The 23,997-nt window shown below is 43.3% G+C and overlaps 3 protein-coding genes across 3 annotated transcripts in view; all 3 read left to right on the forward strand.

Annotated features, from left to right (window-relative positions):
* The first annotated feature begins 995 nt into the window (after positions 1-995).
* Positions 996-4,061, forward strand: LOC137635324 (zinc finger protein 761-like). Its single transcript, XM_068367788.1, has one exon. The coding sequence runs from the start codon at positions 996-998 to the stop codon at positions 2,673-2,675; it is 1,680 nt and encodes a 559-aa protein (XP_068223889.1). The 3' UTR covers positions 2,676-4,061.
* A 2,934-nt stretch (positions 4,062-6,995) lies between these two features.
* LOC137635326 (zinc finger protein 665-like) overlaps positions 6,996-23,997 on the forward strand; it is a 58,444-nt gene continuing 41,442 nt past the window's right edge. The window contains exons 1-3 of the mRNA XM_068367789.1: positions 6,996-7,143; positions 7,327-8,181; positions 8,275-8,438. Coding sequence (XP_068223890.1) covers positions 6,996-7,143; positions 7,327-8,181; positions 8,275-8,438 — 1,167 coding nt within the window. The remainder of the gene's footprint in view (positions 7,144-7,326; positions 8,182-8,274; positions 8,439-23,997) is intronic.
* The window catches only part of LOC137635329 (zinc finger protein ZFP2-like), a 56,468-nt gene continuing 49,884 nt past the window's right edge, over positions 17,414-23,997 (forward strand). Inside the window, exon 1 of the mRNA XM_068367796.1 lies at positions 17,414-17,613. The gene's annotated coding sequence lies outside the window, so the exon portion shown is untranslated. The remainder of the gene's footprint in view (positions 17,614-23,997) is intronic.

Raw genomic sequence — 23,997 nt, forward strand, 5'->3', positions numbered from 1 at the left:
TGCCGGATGAAAGGTCATTCTTCTTCCAGACCCTCTCAGCCTAAAATTGCAGAATTCCTGGTCCATCTTCACAGGGATGGAGGGTATCTGTTGTTCTTGAGAAGGCACTGGACAACACAAAGGCAACCAGAAACAAACAACTTAACAAGTGAGTAATGTTACTTTGCCATAACAGTAGAACCAAAGCAAAAGGCAGAGGGAGTGATATGGAAGAGTTTGTGGTAAATGTTCCTGTCTGTGCAAGATTACTATAAAGCCTTTTGCTATTCATAATTCTGGAGGAAGGCTCAGAGGTGCATAGCAGTATTAGCAAGACAATTTTGATGGTGACTGGAGAGGAAGTACAGTAAAGGAAATAAGACATTGGATGAAATGTCTGTATTGTTGAAGAGCAAGGGAAAAACTATTTAAAGAATTAAACCAATAATGTCACAGTAGATACTGTGGATTATAGAATCTACAGAGGATATGAGATTTTTAGATGCCTGAAATGTGTAACAAGAACAGATAGAACACAGATCAAAGTCTGTGGTTTGTATGTTTAGGAAAAATGCAAATTACGTAACTTTATGAATTTATTTTATTTTTTAGAAAACTCCATTATTTTTATTGAGTTTTCCTCTTCCCCAACTGATTGTAGTTTCCTTTTCTTCCTGACTTTTCATCCCAAAGGAAGGAATCATCCACCTCTTGCTGCTAAAGCTTGTAAGCTACTGAAGGTATATGCCAGAGACGTAAGACTGGAAAAGAAAGGGTCATGTTGGAAGATTATGTTGTACAGTATGATGTCTGAGAATAGGAAGTTTAGTATTAATTTCCTCTTTGAAGTCTATTGAAAATAATATTAAGGGGTTTGTCATCTTGTGATAGGGAGAGGATGATGAATTCTGAACCACCTTTTGAATTTTCAATGAAAAGTGGAATTGAAGATCTATTTTCACCTGCAGTCAATCCAGAAAATAATGATACGTCTGGCAGTGTTGCTCTCTTTGATGATGGCGCTCTTTAATGATGGCGCTCTTTTCTTGGATCCAAAAATGGAAGTCAAAGTAGAGCCAGAAATATTTGATTCCAGCGAAAGCAACTTGAAAAATTCCTACGAGTACGATGCATCAGTGAGTGAAAACGGTTCATTACGGTGTAAATGGAATGTCGATGATGAGGAAAGTGTAGACACTTACTTAGGGACAGCTGTGAAAGAGGATAAAGGAAAAGAAAAAGGAAGACTTTCATGTGTAATCAGTGGAAGAGAATTATTACAGAAAGATGTTTTGAATCAAGAGGTGAATCAAATAAAGGAGAAGCAGATAAAAAAAAGGATCTTTGGTAATGTTAACTCCAATGCTCTAGCTAGAAAGCGATGCACATGCAGTGAATGTGGGGAAACGTTTTCTAATGAATTTAATCTTACTGTGCATTTAAGAATTCACACGGGAGAGAAGCCATACAAGTGCAATGTCTGTAGCAAAACATTTAATACAAAATCACATCTCACTATACATTTAAGAGTTCACACGGGAGAGAAGCCATACAAGTGCGATGTCTGTAGCAAAACATTTATTAAAAAAAGTTATCTCACTTTACATTCAAGACTTCACACAGGAGAGAAACCATACAAGTGTGATGTCTGTAGCAAAACATTTAATACAAAATCACATCTCACTACACATTTAAGAATTCACACGGGAGAGATGCCATACAAGTGCGATGTCTGTAGAAAAACATTTAATATAAAATCAAATCTCACCATACATTTAAGAGTTCACACGGGAGAGAAGCCATACAAGTGCGATGTCTGTAGCAAAACATTTATTAAAAAAAGTTATCTCACTTTACATTCAAGACTTCACACAGGAGAGAAGCCATACAAGTGCGATGTCTGTAACAAAACATTTAATACAAAATCACATCTCACTTACCATTTAAGAATTCACACGGGAGAGAGGCCATACAAGTGCGATGTCTGTAGCAAAACATTTATTACAAAACAGTGTCTCACTATACATTCAAGAAATCACACAGGAGAGAAGCCATACAAATGCAATGTCTGTAGCAAAACATTTAATACAAAACAAAGTCTCACTATACATACAAGAATTCACACGGGAGAGAAGCCATACAAGTGCAACGTCTGTAGCAAAACATTTAATACAAAACAAATTCTCAATAAACATTCAAGAATTCACAAGGGAGAGAAGCCATACAAGTGCGATGTCTGTAGCAAAACATTTAATACAAAATCAAATCTCACTATACATTTGAGAATTCACACGGGAGAGAAGCCATACAAGTGCGATGTCTGTAACAAAACATTTAATACAAAATCACATCTCACTTACCATTCAAGAATTCACACGGGAGAGAAGCCATACAAGTGCGATGTCTGTAGCAAAACATTTAATATAAAATCAAATCTCACCATACATTTAAGAGTTCACACGGGAGAGAAGCCATACAAGTGCGATGTCTGTAGCAAAACATTTATTAAAAAAAGTTATCTCACTTTACATTCAAGACTTCACACAGGAGAGAAGCCATACAAGTGCAATGTCTGTAGCAAAACATTTACCCAGAAACACAATCTCATTTTACATTCAAGACTTCACACGGGAGAGAGGCCATACAAATGCAACGTCTGTAGCAAATTCTTTACTTCGAAAAAAATATCTCACTAAACATAAGAAATCACATGAGAGATCTATTCCAGTGTCATGAATGTGGCAAAATAAATCATTTAAAACAGAGAGTCTATAAACATTTATGAACTCACATGGAAGAAAAACCATTCATGTGCACGGACTGTGGTAAACCATTTTGCTCTGAAGGTTTCCTCAAGAATCATCATAGAAGGAGGTGCTATAAAATCTGATATTGTGATCTGGAATAAAGAAAAAAAAAGCAAAGATTATAGATGTGAGAGTTCTTACCCCTTCGCACGATTGCCCAGGCCGTTAGCTCTCAAAGTCGACGAGGTGACATGATGCCTCCAAACAGCTCATGCGAAGCACAGAGTAACACCTCAGGTCAGGCACTAGCCAGTTAGTTTTTTGGACTTGCAGCCACCTAACGGTGAGTCTCCACTGTAAATATGGTAAGGGTTTGTATGTAGTGCAGTAATAAATGACAAATTTGGAAGAAATTTGCATTTTCCTCATGTATACAATCTTGGAGCTCTTAACACAACCTGGTCCCGCCATCACCTTCCCCCAGGAAGTTCTGCTGCAATTGCACAGTGACTTTCAGTTACAAGTGGTGGTGTGAGCAGAGTGGTTGGTCCAACTCTCGCTCTCCCTTCGCTAAGTAGCTAAAAGTTTTACAGCTAGTTCCAGCTGTTGCCAAAATGCATCTCCAGTGTAAAGAGATCCAGGTTTGTATAGTTAGGAAAAATACAAATTATTTGCAAATTTGTCATATTAGCCTAATTATTACTATTAGAAGCGCCAAGGTGCGAAAGTAAATTGCCACTAGCCCAAGGGACCAAATAGTTAACAGTCTGGTGCAGTGAAGAAATAGAAATGTAAAGAATAAACTATATAAGAGAAAAATGATATTATTTCAATATAGATAACAATGTTGAATAAATAAGCATTATAAAAACCAGGAAATGAAACATCGTCAACAGAAAAACATTTGTATCAAGTTTGAACTTGTAAATATCTACTGTTTCAGTTGCAGGGGCAGTAGTTGATTGGCTTAGTCACAGCCTAAATAAAGCTTAGAGAATAATATACAGCATTAAGCCTTTTGAAACAATGCTGGTGACATTGTCTCTTTTTGAAAGTAATACTGGATGATTCTACCTGCTTCTTGTACTGTAGTGAAGTTGTGAATGTTAGCAGGAAGGAAGAATTAAAAGCCAGTCTGCTCATATTGGAATATGAAGCCATGCAATTATTTACAAAGTACTATGGTATGGAGATAGGTGCATTTTGGGGGTTTGAATATAAGTATAGTAATAAGGTAGAAAAGTATCATTATTTTTTAAGATTTATGTGATTTTCTTGATGTGATCTCTTTTATGGTCTTAGTGACTAGTTTAGGTTTTATAATTTTCCATTGGATTGTCCTTGAGAGGAGAATCTTCATTAAAATATCTAAATATTTGGTTTCTCTTTCATTTCCACAATTGCTCTTCTCAAACATTTCAATCTGCATTGGTCTCTCTGGAGAGAGAGTTTCTCATCAAATGATTTTACAGCATTCTTAGTACAGTACTGTAGTCAGGTTTCACAAGAATGAAGTTAAGATTTAAAGATATTTTGCTGAGTAATATTCCAAGTCCCAGGGCTGGGTCTTGTGGGTAAAATCCATAACCCTATTTATTTAAGAATAAATTCTACAGGTTTCAGTATTAATGTGAGTTAACGAAATTAGATATCTGATGTTATTAATTAAGTTTACAGTATATTGATTGTATTTGTGGTACAGAGCAGTAATCATGTCCAGAGGCTGTCATGGTTTGTCTTTGGAAATGCAATTTGTTTGGACTCATAGCTCACCCTAATGTTAACTGTAATAAGTACAATCATTTGGGTCTAATTTCATGGCAAGTTAGTTGTCAGTGTTTGAATATGAAAAATAGAAGATTGAAGGATTAAAAGCAATATTTTTTTTATGTAACTTTAAAGGAATATTTGTTCTGTCTATACCTTCGCTGTTTATAGGGATATTACTTTCGGCGAGGCTGTAAGATGAGCCACAAGACTTTTAGTGAGGGATAATTACCTAAACCGCCAGTTAGCGGGAAGGTTGTGGGTAGCCGGCTACCCTGTTCACTCACACACTGGGCTGAGCATCTACTTTGCTTTTGGCTTGGTGGAGAACGGACATTGCTGCTCTCCTGCTCCCTTACCTTTTTGACTTGCCATTGAGTGATAGCTTTGAATTATTCTTTGTATGTGCCGTAACTGGAATACGAACCTACGCTATTCAATAGGGGTATTACTTTCAGTGAAGCTGAAATGACGAGCCATTAAGATTTAGTGAGGTTTAACTACCCATTCCGCTAGTTAGTGGGCTTGAGGGGGTAGCTTGCTACTGCTCCCTCTCACACACCGGTGATTTAATTTACTTTGCTTCTGGCTCGGATGGTAAACGTTGTTGCTGCTTTTCATCCTCACCAAGTTATATTTTGAACTGCCATTAGTGCTTTTTGTTTATGCTTTCACTTTAATAGTGTGTGTTTGTGTTGACTTGTGCAACCATGCATACTTGCCCTTGACTTGAAGGCTAACCCTGCCGGACCTTCATATCGGCCATGGGCACTAACTGCCACACCCTTTCTCCCACCTTCAGAGGTCAACGGTATGATTGTGGTAATAAGTGCAATGAGCGTCGGGAGTGGTCTGCTTCCCAGTGGGAAAGATTTTGGCGAGGGCGGAAGAAGAAGTCAAAGCGGGATATTTCTCTTTCGAAGGTTCCTTTGTATGAAGGGAAAATAACACAAGATCTCTTCTTCTGCCTCCCGACCTTCTTTCGAAGCTCCTATTCGTTCGGGCTATTCTGAGAGACCGTCGAGCAGAAATGTAGACTTTAATTTTCGCCAACCCTCGTCCTTGAGAGAAGGTGTTGCTTGCCCTAGCGATGTGGCCCCACCTCTCCCCCCGGGTAAGGCCTTGTCTATGGGTTCTGTGTTACAGGTGTGGTCGTCCTTGCGGCTCCCGGGTCCGCAATGCGAGTGTGCAGCCGTCATTGACTTCTGAGTTGGATCCTCTAATTCTTGTCGATGTTTTGGTGTCAGAGGCGTCTTCTGTGGCTGCTGTCGACGCCCCTGACCCTCTAGACTCTCCTGCTGTTGCTGACGACTACGTTTCCCCTCTTCTGTCCATCCTTCGAGGGAGAAACTAAGTCCATCGTCTGTCTCATATTTCTCATACAAGTGGTTTTCCCGTTGGGTGAGTTCTCTCATGGAGACTCCTCTTCGGAGGACTGCTGCTGCCCTCTGCTTTGACTTAAAGGTTGCCCTTCACCATCATTGAAAAGGCTCTTCATCCTCGTCTTCACAGCCGCCACCCACAGAGGAGCTGCCACTTCAGTGGTCTTCTGGCCCTCGACTTTCGCCCTTTCCTGGTCCTTCTCCTGACAACGCTGCGGCTAGTCCTCGGACTTTAGCCCTGGACTCTTCTGTGTATCGTTTGCGATCGCCATTGGTGGATGTTCGCCCTTCCAAAGGGCACATCCCTGTTCCAGTTCGACATTCCAGTCAACCTCCTGACCTGTCGTTACTGTTCCCATCTCCTGTACATCCTCGGATGTTCTACCTAAGTGTTCAGCGGAGCGCCAACTCTCTCCAGCTTGCCAGCTCCTTGCAGTGCACCTGTGCTCTCCAACAGCACGTTAGCGCCAGCCTGCACTCAAAACTCTTTCCAGAACGTCTTTCTCTCCACTGAGTCAGCGGTCTCCAGAACATTGACGTTCCCTTGACCGCTAGCCTTCTCCTTCTCATCCTCAGCCCCCTCCAATGATGCAGCGATCTCCCGATTGCCAAGGCTCTCCAGCACAGCCCTGTCCTTCCAAAGAGTAGTGTTTGCCAGCTCGCCAGCAATCGCCAGTGCAACTCCACTCTCCAGCTCAAGCTCGTTAGCACTCCCTGAGACATCAGTGCTTTCATGCGCAGCCTCGGTATCAGGCTCACCAACGCTCTCCTGTACGAAAGCGCTATCCAAACCAACAGCTCTCTCTTTTACGTCACCCCACTCCCAAGCGCCAGTGGTCGACTGTGCAATAGTGATCTCCTGTGCCAAAACACTCTCCACCTCACCAGCACCCTTCGGCTCGCTGGCACTCTCCCGCTTATCAGTACTCACCTGCGCTCCAGAGCTTTCCTACAAATTTACCAGAAACTGCGCGCCAGCATCCTCCTTTGTTGCGTCGTACTGTGCGCCTGCCCGTTCTCTAGAAACCGCACCAGCATCATCCTGCTCAGCGTCTTACTGCACGCTATTCTTCTCATGTGTGCTCTCCGGCCCGCTAGCGCTCACTGTCCCACTTGCGCCATGGCCATGAGCAGGTTCTACAGGCTCCTAGTTTTTAAGGAAATATTTGATTCCAGCGAAAGCTACTTGAAAAATTCCTACGAGTACGATGCATCATTGAGTGGAAATGGTTCATTAAGTTGTAAAGAGGATGTCGATGATGAGGAAAGTGTAGACACTTACTTAGGGACAGCTGTGAAAGAGGATAAAGGAAAAGAAAAAGGAAGACTTTCATGTGTAATCAGTGGAAGAGAATTATTACAGAAAGATGTTTTGAATCAAGAGGTGAATCAAATAAAGGAGAAGCAGATAAAAAAAAGGATCTTTGGTAATGTTAACTCCAATGCTCTAGCTAGAAAGCGATGCACATGCAGTGAATGTGGGAAAACATTTTCTAATAAATCATATCTTACAGGGCATTTAAGAATTCACACGGGAGAAAAGCCATACAAGTGCGATGTCTGTAGCAAAATATTCACCATGAAACAAAGTCTCACTGTACATTCAAGATTTCACACAGGAGAGAAGTCATACAAGTGTGATGTCTGTAGCAAAACATTTCCTTCGAAACACAGTCTCACGGCACATTCAACAATTCACACGAGAGAAAAGCCATACAAGTGCGATGTCTGTAGCAAAACATTTACCCTGAAACACAATCTCACTAGACATTTAAGATTTCACGCGGGAGAGAGGCCATACAAGTGCGATGTCTGTAGCAAAACATTTACCCAGAAACACAATCTCACTGTACATTTAAGATTTCACGCGGGAAAGAAGCCATACAAGTGCGATGTCTGTAGCAAAACATTCACCCAGAAACACAATCTCACTAGACATTCAAGATTTCACGCGGGAGAGATGCCATACAAATGCGATGTATGTAGCAAAACATTTAACACGAAACACAATCTCACTAAACATTTAAGAATTCACACAGGAGAGAAGCCATACAAGTGCGATGTCTGTAGCAAAACATTTACCCAAAAACAAAGTCTCACTTTACATTCAAGAGTTCACACAGGAGAGAAGCCATACAAGTGTGATGTTTGTAGTAAAAAATTTACTATGAAACACCATCTCACTGGACATTTAAGAGTTCACACAGGGATTCCCACCAGATCAGCTAAGTCTAAATCCTGGACCCCAGCAACCATCAAGGGAAGGAACCCCCCCCCCCTCAAAAAAAAGGAGACAATTTCAAAATGTTAAATGGTCCCTTGCGGAGAAGAAAGTACTCCTCTTCTGCATCACATACATAAGGTATGAGGGGTGGTGTCCTTTGGTTTCTGTATTGTAGACTGGTCACAAGGTGAGATAGATAAAATAGATGTTAAGACCAGGAAGATTCTCACCCTGCACAAAGTCACATATAGAAACCAGTGTATGGACAGAATATACCTCCCACGCAGAGAAGGTGGACTAGGCTTAACCGAAATCAATAAAGCCTACAGAGCAGCAATAGTAAGAACTGGGCAATACTTAAAAGGCTCTGAGGATGAAAACATCAAGAAGGTTGGCAAACATCAAAATGAAGCCCTGAGCCAACTAACTTCAATGACAAAGCATGCTAAGAACTTTGCTGAATTGCTAGAAGAAACAAAGGACACTGAACAGACTCCAGCCGCAATGATAGCCAGGAAGACCAGTCACAGATTCACTTCTATAGAGGAAAAATTTTGAATGGAAATGTGGAAACACCAAAATAGGAAGATTCCAAGAAGAACTAGAAAAAGGTTACATAGATAAAGAATAGTCACTCAAATGGATAAAGAATGGAAATTTAGTTTTTGATGGAGAAAGGATGATAGTAGGAGTACAAGCCTAAGGCCTCCTAACAAACGGTTTAAAGAAAGTGACTGGCATATCAGGAAACGACCTGTGAAGGTTTTGTCCTGCAGCAGTTGAGAGTTGGTCATGTGGTTTCAGCCTGCCAGACCCTACATGCAGATGGTCACTTCACAGCTCGCCACAATAACATGTGTGAATATATACATTTTTTCAATATTAATCTTACCCGATAATCATGTAGCTGTCAACTCTGTTGCCGACAGAAATCTACGGTCGGGATACGCCAGCGATCGCTATACAGGTGGGGGTGAACACAACAGCGCCATCTGTGGTCAGGTACTTCAGTACTTCTTGTCAACACCACCTCAATTTTTCCTCTGTCGTGCCTCCGGCTAGACCTACATGGATACACTGTTGATTCTGGAGTTATTGCTCACGATTTGGTGATGTATTTGCTCTAGAGTTTAGCCTTCGCTATTCAGGAAGCTTTATCATTAGCTTAGCAAGTTTTTGGAATTAATTTGATTTAATTTTTTATTTAATTTTGGTACGAAGAGAGTATGAACTCTCTTTCACTTTTAATGGCCGACCCTTCCCTTAGACGGAAGTGTTGGTGTCGAAGAGAGTATAGACTCTCTTTCTTAATTTTGCTTAACAAAAGTTATAGATTTATTTTATATCTCTCCGCCTTTTATAGGCCTCTTCGATTAACTTCCTTTTATTATAAACTTATTAAAATTAATTTTTATATTTGTTTATATTCGACCTTTCCTAATAGTAGGCGGTCTTTTCTTGGAACCGAAGTTAATTAACATTGAGCCCGTCATTTCGTTTTTATCCTGTTAACATATGCTATTTTAATGTTTTTGAAAGAATTTCTTTGATAGTCTCGTACTGTTTTCAAAGTTGAACTAACGTTTTGTTTTGTCTCTGCAGTTGTTGACGTTCAGAACGTTCAACTTGCGCTCTATCGTTACGATAGAGAGAGAGTATTCACGGTGTCACGTTGCAGTAAGAGTAAACCGATTCTAGCGTTTTGTTCATTCTTTCTTAGCTTAAATGGTTTTAATTCTAATAAAGGAACTTTTTATTTGGGAAATCTTTCAGTTTTTTTCCTTTAACAATAATATGTTTTAACGATATATATAATTGGGCTCATCTCTCAGGTTCTAAGTCAAGAGAGAGAGAGAGAGAGAGATAGAGACGGAGGGAGAGAGAGGAGGATAAACGTTTCGCTCAAGCGAGTAACGTTGTTATCGTTTTTGCTCTTCTCCCTAGTCTCTTTAGGGGAAGAAGGTAAACGTTTCTAGAGTTTTATTCTTGTTCCCAGGCTTTATGCGGTGAGAGATTTTAAACGTAGTTTATTTGATCTAGTGTTTAGTCTTTTCCAGCCACTGAATTATTTATCTTTCATTATGTTTTTCTGTTACATTGTAATACTGTTTTCGCAATTACTAACTTTTAATGAAGGATAGAATTGCGTGTTTCAGGTACAAACCACTTAAAGTTTCGAGTTCAGTGAAATAAGTGCAAACAGAAAATCAAAAGTGATAAAGTGATAAGCGCAAAGTGTTACAGTGTTGCGTTCGAGGGTTCGTCTGTTCGTGCCAGTTGTTCGCCTAGTCTGGGACCTCTTACAAGCTCCCAAGCCCAGGGGAGAAGTAACGTCGAAGGACTTATGGGTTCATCAGGCCTTGATCGACGAACAGACGTTTCCCTCCGTGGTTTCGGGTGTAACCAACTCACGTAGCCGACGTGATCACCCCACCCACACAAAGACGAGAGAGCCCATTTATTTCTCGTCTGCGGAAGAGGTTTCTCGCAGAAACCATGGACCAAATCTTGCAGCTTTTAAGTGCAAGTCGGTCCCTTCCGCGCAAGTCCAACTCCTAGGTGGAGCCATTAGCACTGGGTCAGTTCGGACTTGCTGCAGTACGACAACTGCACACCTCCCAGAGAGGCAAGGTGGTACCGCAACAGGCAGTAACTCCGTCTGTTGCCGCACCAGCTGTTTTAGACCCTCAGTCTCAACGGACAGTAGCTCCGTTTGTTGTTGTCTTTCTTAGACTCTAGTGGTCTATGCTGCAGACAATGCAGTCTCAGCTTGCGGTGTTGATGCAGGAGTTTCAGGCAGAGAAGGTTAGCACACCTCCTCCTGCGAGCGCTCCTCCATCTCTGCGCAGTCCACCCTGCCAGACGTATGATGTTGAGGCTCCTCCTGCCTCCATGCGTGAGCTGCCGCATTGGGAGTTGCCAGGTACCAGCGCTATGCAGCAACCTCCACTTTCCTTGAGGCAGGAGCCTCTTGCTATGCGGCAACCTCCTCAACCCTTGAGGCAGGAGCCTCATGCTTTGCAGCAACCTCCTCTTCCCTTGAGGCAGGAGCCTCATGCGTTGCGGCAACCTCCTCCATCCTTGAGGCAGCATCCTCATGCGTTGCAGCAACCTCCACCATCCTTGAGGCAGCAGCCTCAGGCTATGCGGCAACCGCCTCAACTCTTGAGGCAAGAGCCTCAACTCTTGAGGCAAGAACCTCAACTCTTGAGGCAAGAGCCTCAACTCTTGAGGCAAGAGCCTCAACTCTTGAGGCAAGAACCTCAACTCTTGAGGCAAGAGCCTCAACTCTTGAGGCAAGAGCCTCAACTCTTGAGGCAAGAGCCTCTCTCTGCGCAGCTACCTCCTCAACCCTTGAGGCAGACGCAACTCTTGAGGCAGGAACCTCATGCTATGCGGCAACCTCCTCTAACCATGAGGCAGGAGCCTCATGCTATGAGGAGCCTCATGCTATGCGGCATCCTCCTCAAACCATGAGGCAGGAGCCTCATGCTATGCGGCATCCTCCTCAACCCATGAGGCAGGAGCCTCATGCTATGAGGAGCCTCATGCTATGCGGCATCCTCCTCAACCCATGAGGCAGGGACCTCATGCTATGAGGAGCCTCATGCTATGCGGCATCCTCCTCAACCCATGAGGCAGGAGCCTCATGCTATGCGGCAACCTCCTCTACCCATGAGGCAGGAGCCTCATGCTATGCGGCATCCTCCTCAACCCATGAGGCAGGAGCCTCATGCTATGCGGCATCCTCCTCAACCCATGAGGCAGGAGTCTCATGCTATGAGGAGCCTCATGCTATGCGGCATCCTCCTCAAACCATGAGGCAGGAGCCTCATGCTATGCGGCAACCGCCTCAACCCATGAGGCAGGAGCCTCATACTATGCGGCATCCTCCTCAACGCATGCGGCTTGAGCCTCATCCCTTGCAGCATCAGCCTCATCCCATGCAGCATGAGCCTCATACCATGCAGCATGAGCCTCATCCCATGTAGCATGAGCCTCATCCCATGCAGCATAAGCCGCACGCCATGCAACATGCTCTGCTTACCTTACAGCATGCTCTACATACAGCATGCTCTGCATACAGCATGCTCTGCATACCTTACCGCATCCTCCTCAGTCACATCTTTGGTTGTTGCCAACTCACTAGACTGTCAAGCAGTTTCATAACGTTGCCTTCTAGTCTGCTGCTTTTGCACCAGTGAAACCCTCACTGAGAGAACTTAGCTTTTCTCGGATATGGTTCCTGTAGATGAGAAAGTGCTATTCTCCCTCCTTCTGATATTCCCTTGAGGACTCTGTCATTTGGAGAGGAGCCTTTAGCTGCTTAGCCTCCTATGGACTTTTATTTAAGCATAACATGCTTCCAGGGAGGGTAATGGTTCCACTTCAGTCGCTAACCCCGTCTGTTACCACACCTGCTCCCATAGACCTTGAGCTTTGTTGCAAGACATGCAGTCCAAGCTTAGTCCTTGTTAGAGGATTTTTTTTTGTTTACGGAGTCAGTGTGTCACTGGGAAGACGTTCAACAACCAGCAGAAGTGACTTGTTGTGACGCAGTGCGGCAACCTCAGCAACCCGATAAGGAGTTGTCTGTACGACCCAGACAGTCTAGACAGCTTCGGGTTGTCGCTGTACTTCCTCGCTTCCCCATGGTTGACAGTTCACAGACTGTGCAGCAGTACCATGATCTTGTGTCCGGCTCCGTCAGACGACTAGCTTTTAAGAGCTCCCACAAGTCGTCGCTGTCTGGAGATTCTCAGATGGACTATGGATCTGACCAAGGAACTGGGCCTCCTGGTCAATTTTGAGGAGTCCCAGCTCGTCCCATCCCAGACCATTGTCTACCTGGGTATGGATCTTCAGAGTCGAGCTTTTCGGGCTTTTCCGTCGGCCCCAAGGATCTACTAAGCCCTAGAATGCATCCAGAGCATGCTGATAAGGAACCGATGCTCAGTCAGGTAGTGGATGAGTCTAACAGAGACACTTTCATCGCTGGCCCTGTTCATCGAGTTAGGGAGACGCCACCTCCTCCCCCTTCAGTATCATCTAGCGGCTCACTGGATAAAGGACATGACGCTAGAGACGGTCTCAGTTCCTGTTTCCGAAGAGAGGAGGTCTACTCTCACGTGGTGAAAGAACAGCTTTCTTCTCAAGGAAGTCTACCTTTGGCTGTTCAGAAACCCGACCGCCGTCTCTTCTCTGACGCATCAGACACGGGCTGGGGTGCGACTTTGGACGGACAGGAATGCTCGGGAACATGGAATCAGGAGCTAAGGACACTTCACATCTATTGCAAGGAGCTGTTGGCGGTTCATCTGGCCTTGATAAACTTCAAGTCCCTCCAGCTTAACAAGGTGGTGGAGGTGGACTCTGACAACACCACAGCCTTGGCTTACATCTCCAAGCAGGGAGGGACTCATTCGTAGAAGTTGTTCTAGATCGCAAGGGACCTCCTCATCTGGTCAAAAGATCGAAAGCTCACGCTGGTAACGAGGTTCATTCAGGGCGATATGAATGTCATGGCAGATCGCCTTAGCCGGAAGGGTCAGGTCATCCCCACAGAGTGGACCCTTCACAAGAATGTTTGCAGCAGACTTTGGGCCCTGTGGGGTCAGCCAACCATAGATCTGTTCGCTACCTCGATAACCTAGAGGCTCCCGTTGTATTGTTCTCCGATTCCAGACCCAGCAGCAGTTCACGTGGATGCTTTTCTGCTGGATTGGTCCCATCTCGACCTGTATGCATTCCCGCCGTTCAAGATTGTCAACAGGGTACTTCAGAAGTTCGCCTCTCACAAAGGGACACAGCTGACGTTGGTTGGCTCCGCTCTGGCCCGCGAGAGAATGGTTCATAGAGGTACTGCAATGGCTGGTCGACATTCCCAGGACTCTTCCTCTAGGAGTGGACCTTCTACGTCTACCTCACGTAAAGAAGGTACACCCAAACCTCCACGCTCTTCGTCTGACTGCCTTCAGACTTTCGAAAAACTCTCAAGGGCTAGGGGCTTTTAGAAGGAGGCAGCCAGAGCGATTGCCAGAGCAAGGAGGACATCCACTCTCAGAGTCTATCAGTCTAAAGGGGAAGTCTTCCGAAGCTGGTACAAGGCCAATGCAGTTTCCTCAACCAGTACCACTGTAACCCAGATTGCTGACTTCCTGTTACATCTAAGGAACGTAAGATCCCTTTCAGCTCCTACGATTAAGGGTTACAGAAGTATGTTGGCAGCGGTTTTCCGCCTCACAGGCTTGGATCTTTCCACCAACAAAGATCTACAGGACCTCCTTAGGTCTTTTGAGACCTCAAAGGAACGTCGGTTGTCCACTCCAGGCTGGAATCTAGACGTGGTCCTAAGGTTCCTTATGTCATCAAGATTTGAACCTCTCCAATCAGCCTCTTTTAAGGACCTCACATTAAAAACTCTTTTCCTCGTGTGCTTGACAACAGCTAAAAGAGTAAGTGAGATCCACGCCTTCAGCAGGAACATAGTTTTCACATCTGAAACGGCTACATGTTCCTTGCTGCTCGGTTTTTTGCTAAACGAGCTTCCTTCACTTCCTTGGCCTAAGTCGTTCGAGATCCCAAGCCTGTCCAACTTGGTGGGGGACGAACTGGAGAGAGTACTTTGCCCAGTTAGAGCTCTTAGGTACTATCTAAAAAGGTCATAACCTTTACGAGGACAATCAGAAGCCTTATGGTGTGATATCAAGAAGCCTTCTCTTCCAAGGTCTAAGAACTCAGTTTCTTACCTATTCAGGCTCCTGATTAGGGAAGCACATTCTCATCTGAAGGAAGAAGACCTTGCTTTGCTGAAGGTAAGGACACATGAAGTGAGAGCTGTGGCTACTTCAGTGGCCTTCAAACAGAACCGTTCTCTGCAGAGTGTTATGGATGCAACCTATTGGAGAAGCAAGTCAGTGTTCGCATCATTCTATCTCAAAGATGTCCAGTCTCTTTACGAGAACTGCTACACCCTGGGACCATTCGTAGCAACGAATGCAGTAGTAGGCGGGGGCTCAGCCACTACATTCCCGTAATCCCATAACCCTTTTAACCTTTCTCTTGAATACTTTTTATGGGTTGTACGGTCGGCTAAGAAGCCTTCCACATCCTTGTTGATTTGGCGGGTGGTCAATTCTTTCTTGAGAAGCGCCGAGGTTAAAGGTTGTGATGAGGTCCTTTAGTATGGGTTGCAGCCCTTTATACTTCAGCACCTAAGAGTCGTTCAGCATCCTAAGAGGACCGCTACGCTCAGTAAGAAAGACGTACTTAATAAAGGCAGAGTAATGGTTCAAGTCGTCTTCCTTACCAGGTACTTATTTATTTTATGTTATTTTTGAATAACTAATAAAATAAAATACGGGATACTTAGCTTCTTTGTTAACATGTATGCTGGTCTCCACCCACCACCCTGGGTGTGAATCAGCTACATGATTATCGGGTAAGATTAATATTGAAAAATGTTATTTTCATTAGTAAAATAAATTTTTGAATATACTTACCCAATAATCATGATTTAATTGACCCACCCTTCCTCCCCATAGAGAACCAGTGGACCGAGGAAAAAATTGAGGTGGTGTTGACAAGAAGTACTGAAGTACCTGACCACAGATGGCGCTGTTGTGTTCACCCCCACCTGTATAGCGATCGCTGGCGTATCCCGACCGTAGATTTCTGTCGGCAACAGAGTTGACAGCTACATGATTATCGGGTAAGTATATTCAAAAATTTATTTTACTAATGAAAATAACATATTATTACTAATCAAACGCATAAACTATGTACTCTTTTACTACTTTATTGCAATTCAGACTATTATGGATTACAGTACAATAATACCTTCAATTTTCCCGCTGATCAAAAACCTTCACATTCTAATGGGGTCCATTACAATATTCAGGCAAATCTATAGAACTGATATAAATAAAAAAGAGATACTGCTATACACCATCAAGTTCATTCATTTTTTATTAGACACGATATCAATACTTTAGATCATAAAATAATAAGTCATTTACATCATTCTGTGATTGAAAATGAAGTCCCTTTCTAAAATAACATTCTTTGAGTGACATGTAAACATGAGAAGGAGACCTGGATTGAGGTAAGCTACACTTTTATTTCTAGGTTATATATTCTATAGATAATTTGGATTTAATTCATTCATTAGACATTATAATAGACAGGAAACTTGCCGTTTAGACATATAACGATGTGAAATACAAGGTTTTGTTAACACTCTGAGTACGACTAAATATGTTAGTAACTCTATAGCAAATATTTACAAGGGCTCCCCGTCACGGTTGACTTTGTCTTACCTTCTTCACTATTAATTTCTTGGGTTACTTAAAGGGTTATTTTTATTGATTTAAAAACCTGATTATTAGTTTATTTGGAAGATTTAATTCATGAAAAATAAGGATACAAACTCTGGTAGTATTTGAAACTATTCATCATATTGTAACATTTTCACAGTATCTGTATTTAGAATGATTTCAATTTAAGGTAAATAAAATTTTCCATTATTTGTGTTTTATAATTTCATAATCTCAAAAATTTACGTAGGCCTGCACAAAGATATGTAATGAGAGAGAGAGAGAGAGAGAGAGAGAGAGAGAGAGAGAGAGAGAGAGAGAGAGAGAGAGGGGGGGGGGGGGCAGGCAGTAATAGTTAGGAAAACAAGGTTGAATATGCTAGAATTAAAAAAAAAAGATTATACGAAACAGGAATAATAATGATAGGCTTTGTGTGTTGTGTGGGGAGGCACAGGATACTACCAAGCATATGTTTAGCTGTTAAGAAAATTTAGAAATAACATAAAAATAGGAAATTTAGAAACACCAACTAAAGAGGTTGTCTGGGTATATTAGAAAAGGTAATTGAAGTTAGAAGTAAAAGTATGCAATCGGTGAAGCTGTCTGTGTAGGAGGTAAACGAATAATAATGAATTTTCTGCAGATGGCAGCACTTTTTTTGCACATAATATGCTTCATCTAGTAGTATGCCCACAATTCAATGTTTTGGAGAGAGCAACGAGGAACCTTTAAGTCAGTGTTGCCATATATGGGAATTTATACCTAGATTTGGGGATTTTGCATGTCTGATGGGGGGTATTCTGTACTAATTTCTATGAAGAAGAAACAAAGATGTGTTAACCTTCATATTGTTGCAATTAGTTTACTTGTAATTACATGAATTATAGTGAGTAATTTTTATATTAGCAAAGCCTACATGATGAAAAAAGAATATTTGTGGAAATGGGGATTTTTGTGTTATTTTGGGGATTTTTTACCATGATTTTTAGGGATTTTTAAACTAACCCAGCTGGCAAGTTGGCAACGCTGCTTGAAGTTGAGAACGCTTACGAATAGTGACAAGACTCGAATTAGATAGTGCCTCAAAATAAGCCATTTCTTTAGGGGAAGAGCCAACACCGTTGTGAAATTGTGTAATATATAAACTGAACTTGGCGTTTCTGGGGATATTTGTGAAAGAAAAAGTGAATCTGAATAAGGTAAGATAACTTGGGATGCGTCTCTGGTTACTGATAATTTTGGCGTCTGTTTACAGGACCATGTTTTGGAGAGAGCAACGAGGAACCGGGAACCTGGACCCTGAAACACTTAACTTTGGTTTTTATTCATAAGTTTATTTCAAGTATATTCTAATGCCTGATTGGTGAGTTATAATTAAAGCATTATCCAAATAACAGGCACCTTAGAGATAAGGATCTGGCCGAGCATATCCAATCAAGAGATTTGTCGGAGCCTTTGTAGATCAGCGGCCAGGTCCTCGCGCGGGCACAGAAAACTGGAATTTCTTCCCGTTTTCTAAACTTTCGTAAGACGTGGCCGTTGTACTTCAAAAGAATGTTCTGCAAAAACCCTAGAATAGAAAGCTGCCTAACTTGAATGGGCCCTCCTAACCTTACCTACAAGACGTGTCTCTCCTTAACGGGGGGGGAGCTAAGCCCCCCTGTGACCCCCGTACATTGCCGTATTCTTATTCTTAAACCTAAACAGGGACATTTGCCTATTCTTAATTGGCCGTCATCATACATACATGTGGCCGCTATCACTCATACACACAAGCGTATTCTTAATCGGCCGACATCATGCATACATGTGGCCGCAATCACTCATACACACAAGCATATTCTTAATCGGCCGACATCAGGCATGCATGTGGCCGCGATCACACAAACCCGAAACGGAGAGGGCTGTACTTACATTATTTCAGGTTGAGCTTGCGGGTTTATTCGTAACCTAGGTACAGAGCTCGTTCGACTTATAAATTTCATGCCAAATTAGATGGTTTTCAAAATCTCTGTATATCGGCATAGTAAGTACTTACCCAGGGTACTTATAACATTCTGAACAGTCTTTATTCTATACAAGTTTCCGATAAAGTTGAAAATAAAGTGGCCTTTATCATATATACAGGTGACCCCCATCGTACATACATCCCAATCTAAGACCCCATAGCTGTGTCTCCATAGGTAAATATACTCAAATTCATCATAATTAGTCCAATTATATGTTATAAGTAGTATTTATGTAAGCAGAAAGTTCCTGTTCTTTTATTCTAGTTGACATTTTTTGTAAATTATATCAAATAGGCCTCGGTACGTCACAAATAGGTTTAGACTAGAGTACGTGTTGGATGCGGTCCGATAGGCCTTTCTGACTGTGTCATTGAATAAAAATTGTAAATATACGATACTTTAATTTCCAGCCGAATACATGAACCATAAATTTTTCTTACTCGCTATCTTGTGTTTTATACATTTATATGACCATGATTATTGGGGCAAACCACCCGTTCATGAGTTTTTGGACCCCCTTATATAAAGACAATTATGGGGGACCCCAGTGGGAAACTGGGGTATTTTTGGATGGGGAAATGTAATAAACGAGTTATTTGCAGTAATAATGATGGTAAAAAATGTATAATAAGCACAAGATAACCAATTAGAAAGATATGGTTCATGTAAGTGGCTGAAAATAGGCCAAAAGTGATTATTTATCACTTTTGAGAATTGTAAAAGGGTACAGAACCTTACAAACCCACCTAACCTAACCTAGTAGTTCCCTAGGTCACAGTCCCCTAGCTGGAGGCAGGCCCTCCGGACCCTCCTTCACAGGTCACAACTAACTGGGGCCAAGCCCCCTGGAACCCCCTTCCCAGGTCACAAACGCTAACCGGACCCCTCTTCCCATGTCACAACCGCTAGCCTGACCCCCCCTTCCCAGGTCACAACCGCTACCTGACCCCCCTTCCCAGGTCACAACCACTATGGATCCCAGGTCACAAATTATAAGTAAATATCAAATGAATTGTTACATTTCGAAAAAGTAAATCACAAACAATTCCTTACCTTATGATTGACACTTTTTTTTTTGGCAATCTTTACTAAAGGTTTGGAGTAGAAATGTGCTGGTCTTCCCAAAAAATTAAGTTAGAATCGGAACTCTGGGGCATTATTTTGCTATTATTTTTTAATTTTCAATATTAATCTTACCCGATAATCATGTAGCTGTCAACTCTGTTGCCGACAGAAATCTACGGTCGGGATACGCCAGCGATCGCTATACAGGTGGGGGTGAACACCACAGCGCCATCTGTGGTCAGGTACTCTAGTACTTCTTGTCAACACCACCTCAATTTTTCCTCTGTCGTGCCTCCGGCTAGACCTACATGGATACGCTGTTGATTCTGGAGTTATTGCTCACGATTTGGTGATGTATTTGCTCTAGAGTTTAGCCTTCGCTATTCAGGAAGCTATATCATTAGCTTAGCAAGTTTTTGGAATTAATTTGATTTAATTTTTTATTTAATTTTGGTACGAAGAGAGTATGAACTCTTTCACTTTTAAATGGCCGACCCTTCCCTTAGACGGAAGTGTTGGTGTCGAAGAGAGTATAGACTCTCTCAATTTTGCTTAACAAAGTTATAGATTTATTTTATATCTCTCCGCCTTTTATAGGCCTCTTTGATTAACTTCCTTTTATTATAAACTTATTAAAATTAATTTTTATATTTGTTTATATTCGACCTTTCCTGATAGTAGGCGGTCTTTTCTTGGAACCGAAGTTAATTAACTTTGAGCCCGTCATTTCGTTTTTACCTGTTAACATATTATGCTATTTTAATGTTTTTGAAAGAATTTCTTTGATAGTCTTGTACTGTTTTCAAAGTTGAACTAACGTTTTGTTTTTTCTCTGCAGTTGTTGACGTTCAGAACGTTCAACTTGCGCTCTATCGTTACGATAGAGAGAGAGTCTATCACGGTGTCACGTTGCAGTAAGAGTAAACCGATTCTAGCGTTTTGTTCATTCTTTCTTAGCTTAAATGGTTCTATTCTAATAAAGGAACTTTTTATTTGGGAAACCTTTCAGTTTTTTTTCCTTTAACAATAATATGTTTTAACGATATATATAATTGGGCTCTTCTCTCAGGTGCTAAGTCAAGAGAGAGAGAGAGAGAGATAGAGACGGAGGGAGAGAGAGGAGGATAAACGTTTCGTTCAAGCGGGTAACGTTGTTATCGTTTTTGCTCTTCTCCCTAGTCTCTTAAGGGAAGAAGGTAAACGTTTCTAGAGTTTTATTCTTGTTCTCAGACTTTATGCGGTGAGAGATTTTAAACGTAGTTTATTTGATCTAGTGTTTAATCTCTTTTCCAGCCACTGAATTATTTATCTTTCATTATGTTTTTCTGTTACATTGTAATACTGTTTTCGCAATTACTAACTTTTAATGAAGGATAGAATTGCGTGTTTCAGGTACAAACCACTTAAAGTTCCGAGTTCAGTGAAATAAGTGCAAACAGAAAATCAAAAGTGATAAAGTGCTAAGCGCAAAGTTTTACAGTGTTGCGTTCGAGGGTTCGTCTGTTCGTGCCAGTTGTTCGCCTAGTCTGGGACCTCTTACAAGCTCCCAAGCCCAGGGGAGAAGTAATGTCGAAGGACTTATGGGTTCAGCAGGCCTTGATCGACGAACAGACGTTTCCCTCCGTGGTTTCGGGTGTAACCAACTCACGTAGCCGACGTGATCACCCCACCCACACAAAGACGAGAGAGCCCATTTATTCCTCGTCTGCGGAAGAGGTTTCTCGCAGAAACCATGGACCAAATCTTGCAGCTTTTAAGTGCAAGTCGGTCCCTTCCGCGCAAGTCCAACTCCTAGGTGGTGCCATTAGCACTGGGTCAGTTCGGACTTGCTGCAGTACGACAACTGCACACCTCCCAGAGAGGCAAGGTGGTATCGCAACAGACAGTAACTCCGTCTGTTGCCGCACCAGCTGTTTTAGACCCTCAGTTTCAACGGACAGTAGCTCCGTTTGTTGTTGTCTTTCTTAAACTCTAGTGGTCTATGCTGCTGACAATGCAGTCTCAGCTTGCGGTGTTGATGCAGGAGTTTCAGGCAGAGAAGGTTAACACACCTCCTCCTGCGAGCGCTCCTCCACCTCTACGCAGTCCAGCCTGCCAGACGTATGATGTTGAGGTTCCTCAAGCTACCTCCATGCGTGAGCTGCCGCATTGGGAGTTGCCAGATACCAGCTCTGTGCAGCAACCTCCACTTTCCTTGAGGCAGGAGCCTCTTGCCACGCGGCAACCTCCTCAACACTTGAGGCAGGAGCCTTATGCTTTGCAGCAACCTCCTCTACCCTTGAGGTAGGAGCCTCATGCGTTGCGACTACCTCCTCCATCCTCGAGGCAGCTACCTCTTGCGGTGCGACAACCTCCACCATCCTCGAGGCAGCAACCTCAACTCCACCTCTGCGCAGTCCACCCTGCCAGAAGTATGATGTTGAGGTTCCTCAACCTACCTCCACGCGTGAGCTGCCGCATTGGGAGTTGCCAGATACCAGCGCTATGCAGCAACCTCTTGCGTTGCGGCAACCTCCACCATCCTTGAGGCAGCAACCTCAACTCTTGCGGCAGCCACCTCCACTCTTGAGGCAAGAACCTCAACTCTTGAATGGGCTCTCGTGGCATGGTTGGTTTCGACCTGGCCTTTCATTAGAAGGGGCTAGCGTTCGATCCCAAGTATGAGGTAGAAATTTATTTCTATTTGAACACGATGTTGTGTTGATATTTATCCATATTGACTCATTAGGGGTAATTTGAATGAATTACTACCAATTGTGTCACGTGGTGGCCCGGGGAAATCTGGTAAAACTCGCTGGTAAAGAGACTGATGTCTCACCAGGTAAATCCTCGGACAGCTAGATTAGTGTCAGGTTCAGATTTCTTTAAAAAATCCTCCTCTACCCATGAGGCAGCCTCATGCTTATGAGGAGCCTCATGCTATGCGGCATCCTCCTCAAACCATGAGGCAAAAGCCTCATGCTATGCGGCAACCGCCTCAACCCATGAGGCAGGAGCCTCATACTATGCGGCATCCTCCTCAACGCATGCGGCATAAGCCTCATCCCTTGCAGCTTGAGCCTCATCCCATGCAGCATGAGTCTCATACCATGCAGCATGAGCCTCATCCCATGCAGCATGAGCCTCATCCCATGCAGCATAAGCCGCACGCCATGCAACATGCTCTGCTTACCTTACAGCATGCTCTACATACAGCATGCTCTGCATACCTTACCGCATGCTTCTCAGTCACACATCTTTGGTTGTTGCCAACTCACTAGACTGTCAAGCAGTTTCATAACGTTGCCTTCTAGTCTGCTGCTTTTGCACCAGTGAAACCCTCACTGAGAGAACTTAGCTTTTCTCGGATATGGTTCCTGTAGATGAGAAAGTGCTATTCTCCCTCCTTCTGATTTTCCCTTGAGGACTCTGTCATTTGGAGAGGAGCCTTTAGCTGCTTAGCTTCCTATGGACTTTTATTTAAGCATAGCATGCTTCCAGGGAGGGTAATGGTTCCACTTCAGTCGCTAACCCCGTCTGTTACCACACCTGCTCCCATAGACCTTGAGCTGTGTTGCAAGACATGCAGTCCAAGCTTAGTCCTTGTTAGAGGATTTTTTGTTTACGGAGTCAGTGTGTCACTGGGAAGACGTTCAACAACCAGCAGAAGTGTCTTGTTGTGACGCAGTGCAGCAACCTCAGCAACCCGATAAGGAGTTGTCTGTACGACCCAGACAGTCTAGACAGCTTCGGGTTGTCACTGTACTTCCTCGCTTCCCCATGGTTGACAGTTCACAGACTGTGCAGCAGTACCATGATCTTGTGTCCGGCTCCGTCAGACGACTAGCTTTTAAGAGCTCCCACAAGTCGTCGCTGTCTGGAGATTCTCAGATGGACTATGGATCTGACCAAGGAACTGGGCCTCCTGGTCAATTTTGAGGAGTCCCAGCTCGTCCCATCCCAGACCATTGTCTACCTGGGTATGGATCTTCAGAGTCGAGCTTTTCGGGCTTTTCCGTCGGCCCCAAAGATATACTAAGCCCTAGATTGCATCCAGAGCATGCTGAGAAGGAACTGATGCTCAGTCAGGTAGTGGATGAGTCTAACAGGGACACTTTCATCGCTGGCACTGTTCATCGAGTTAGGGAGACCCCACCTCCCCCCCTTCAGTATCATCTAGCGGCTCACTGGATAAGGACATGACGCTAGAGACGATCTCAGTTCCTGTTTCCGAAGAGAGGAGGTCTACTCTCACGTGGTGAAAGAACAGCTTTCTTCTCAAGGAAGTCTACCTTTGGCTGTTCAGAAACCCGACCGCCGTCTCTTCTCTGACGCATCAGACACGGGCTGGGGTGCGACTTTGGACGGACAGGAATGCTCGGGAACATGGAATCAGGAGCTAAGGACACTTCACATCTATTGCAAGGAGCTGTTGGCGGTTCATCTGACCTTGATAAACTTCAAGTCCCTCCAGCTTAACAAGGTGGTGGAGGTGGACTCTGACAACACCACAGCCTTGGCTTACATCTC

Source organism: Palaemon carinicauda, unplaced genomic scaffold, assembly GCF_036898095.1.
Source record: "Palaemon carinicauda isolate YSFRI2023 unplaced genomic scaffold, ASM3689809v2 scaffold114, whole genome shotgun sequence".
NCBI lineage: Eukaryota > Metazoa > Arthropoda > Malacostraca > Decapoda > Palaemonidae > Palaemon > Palaemon carinicauda.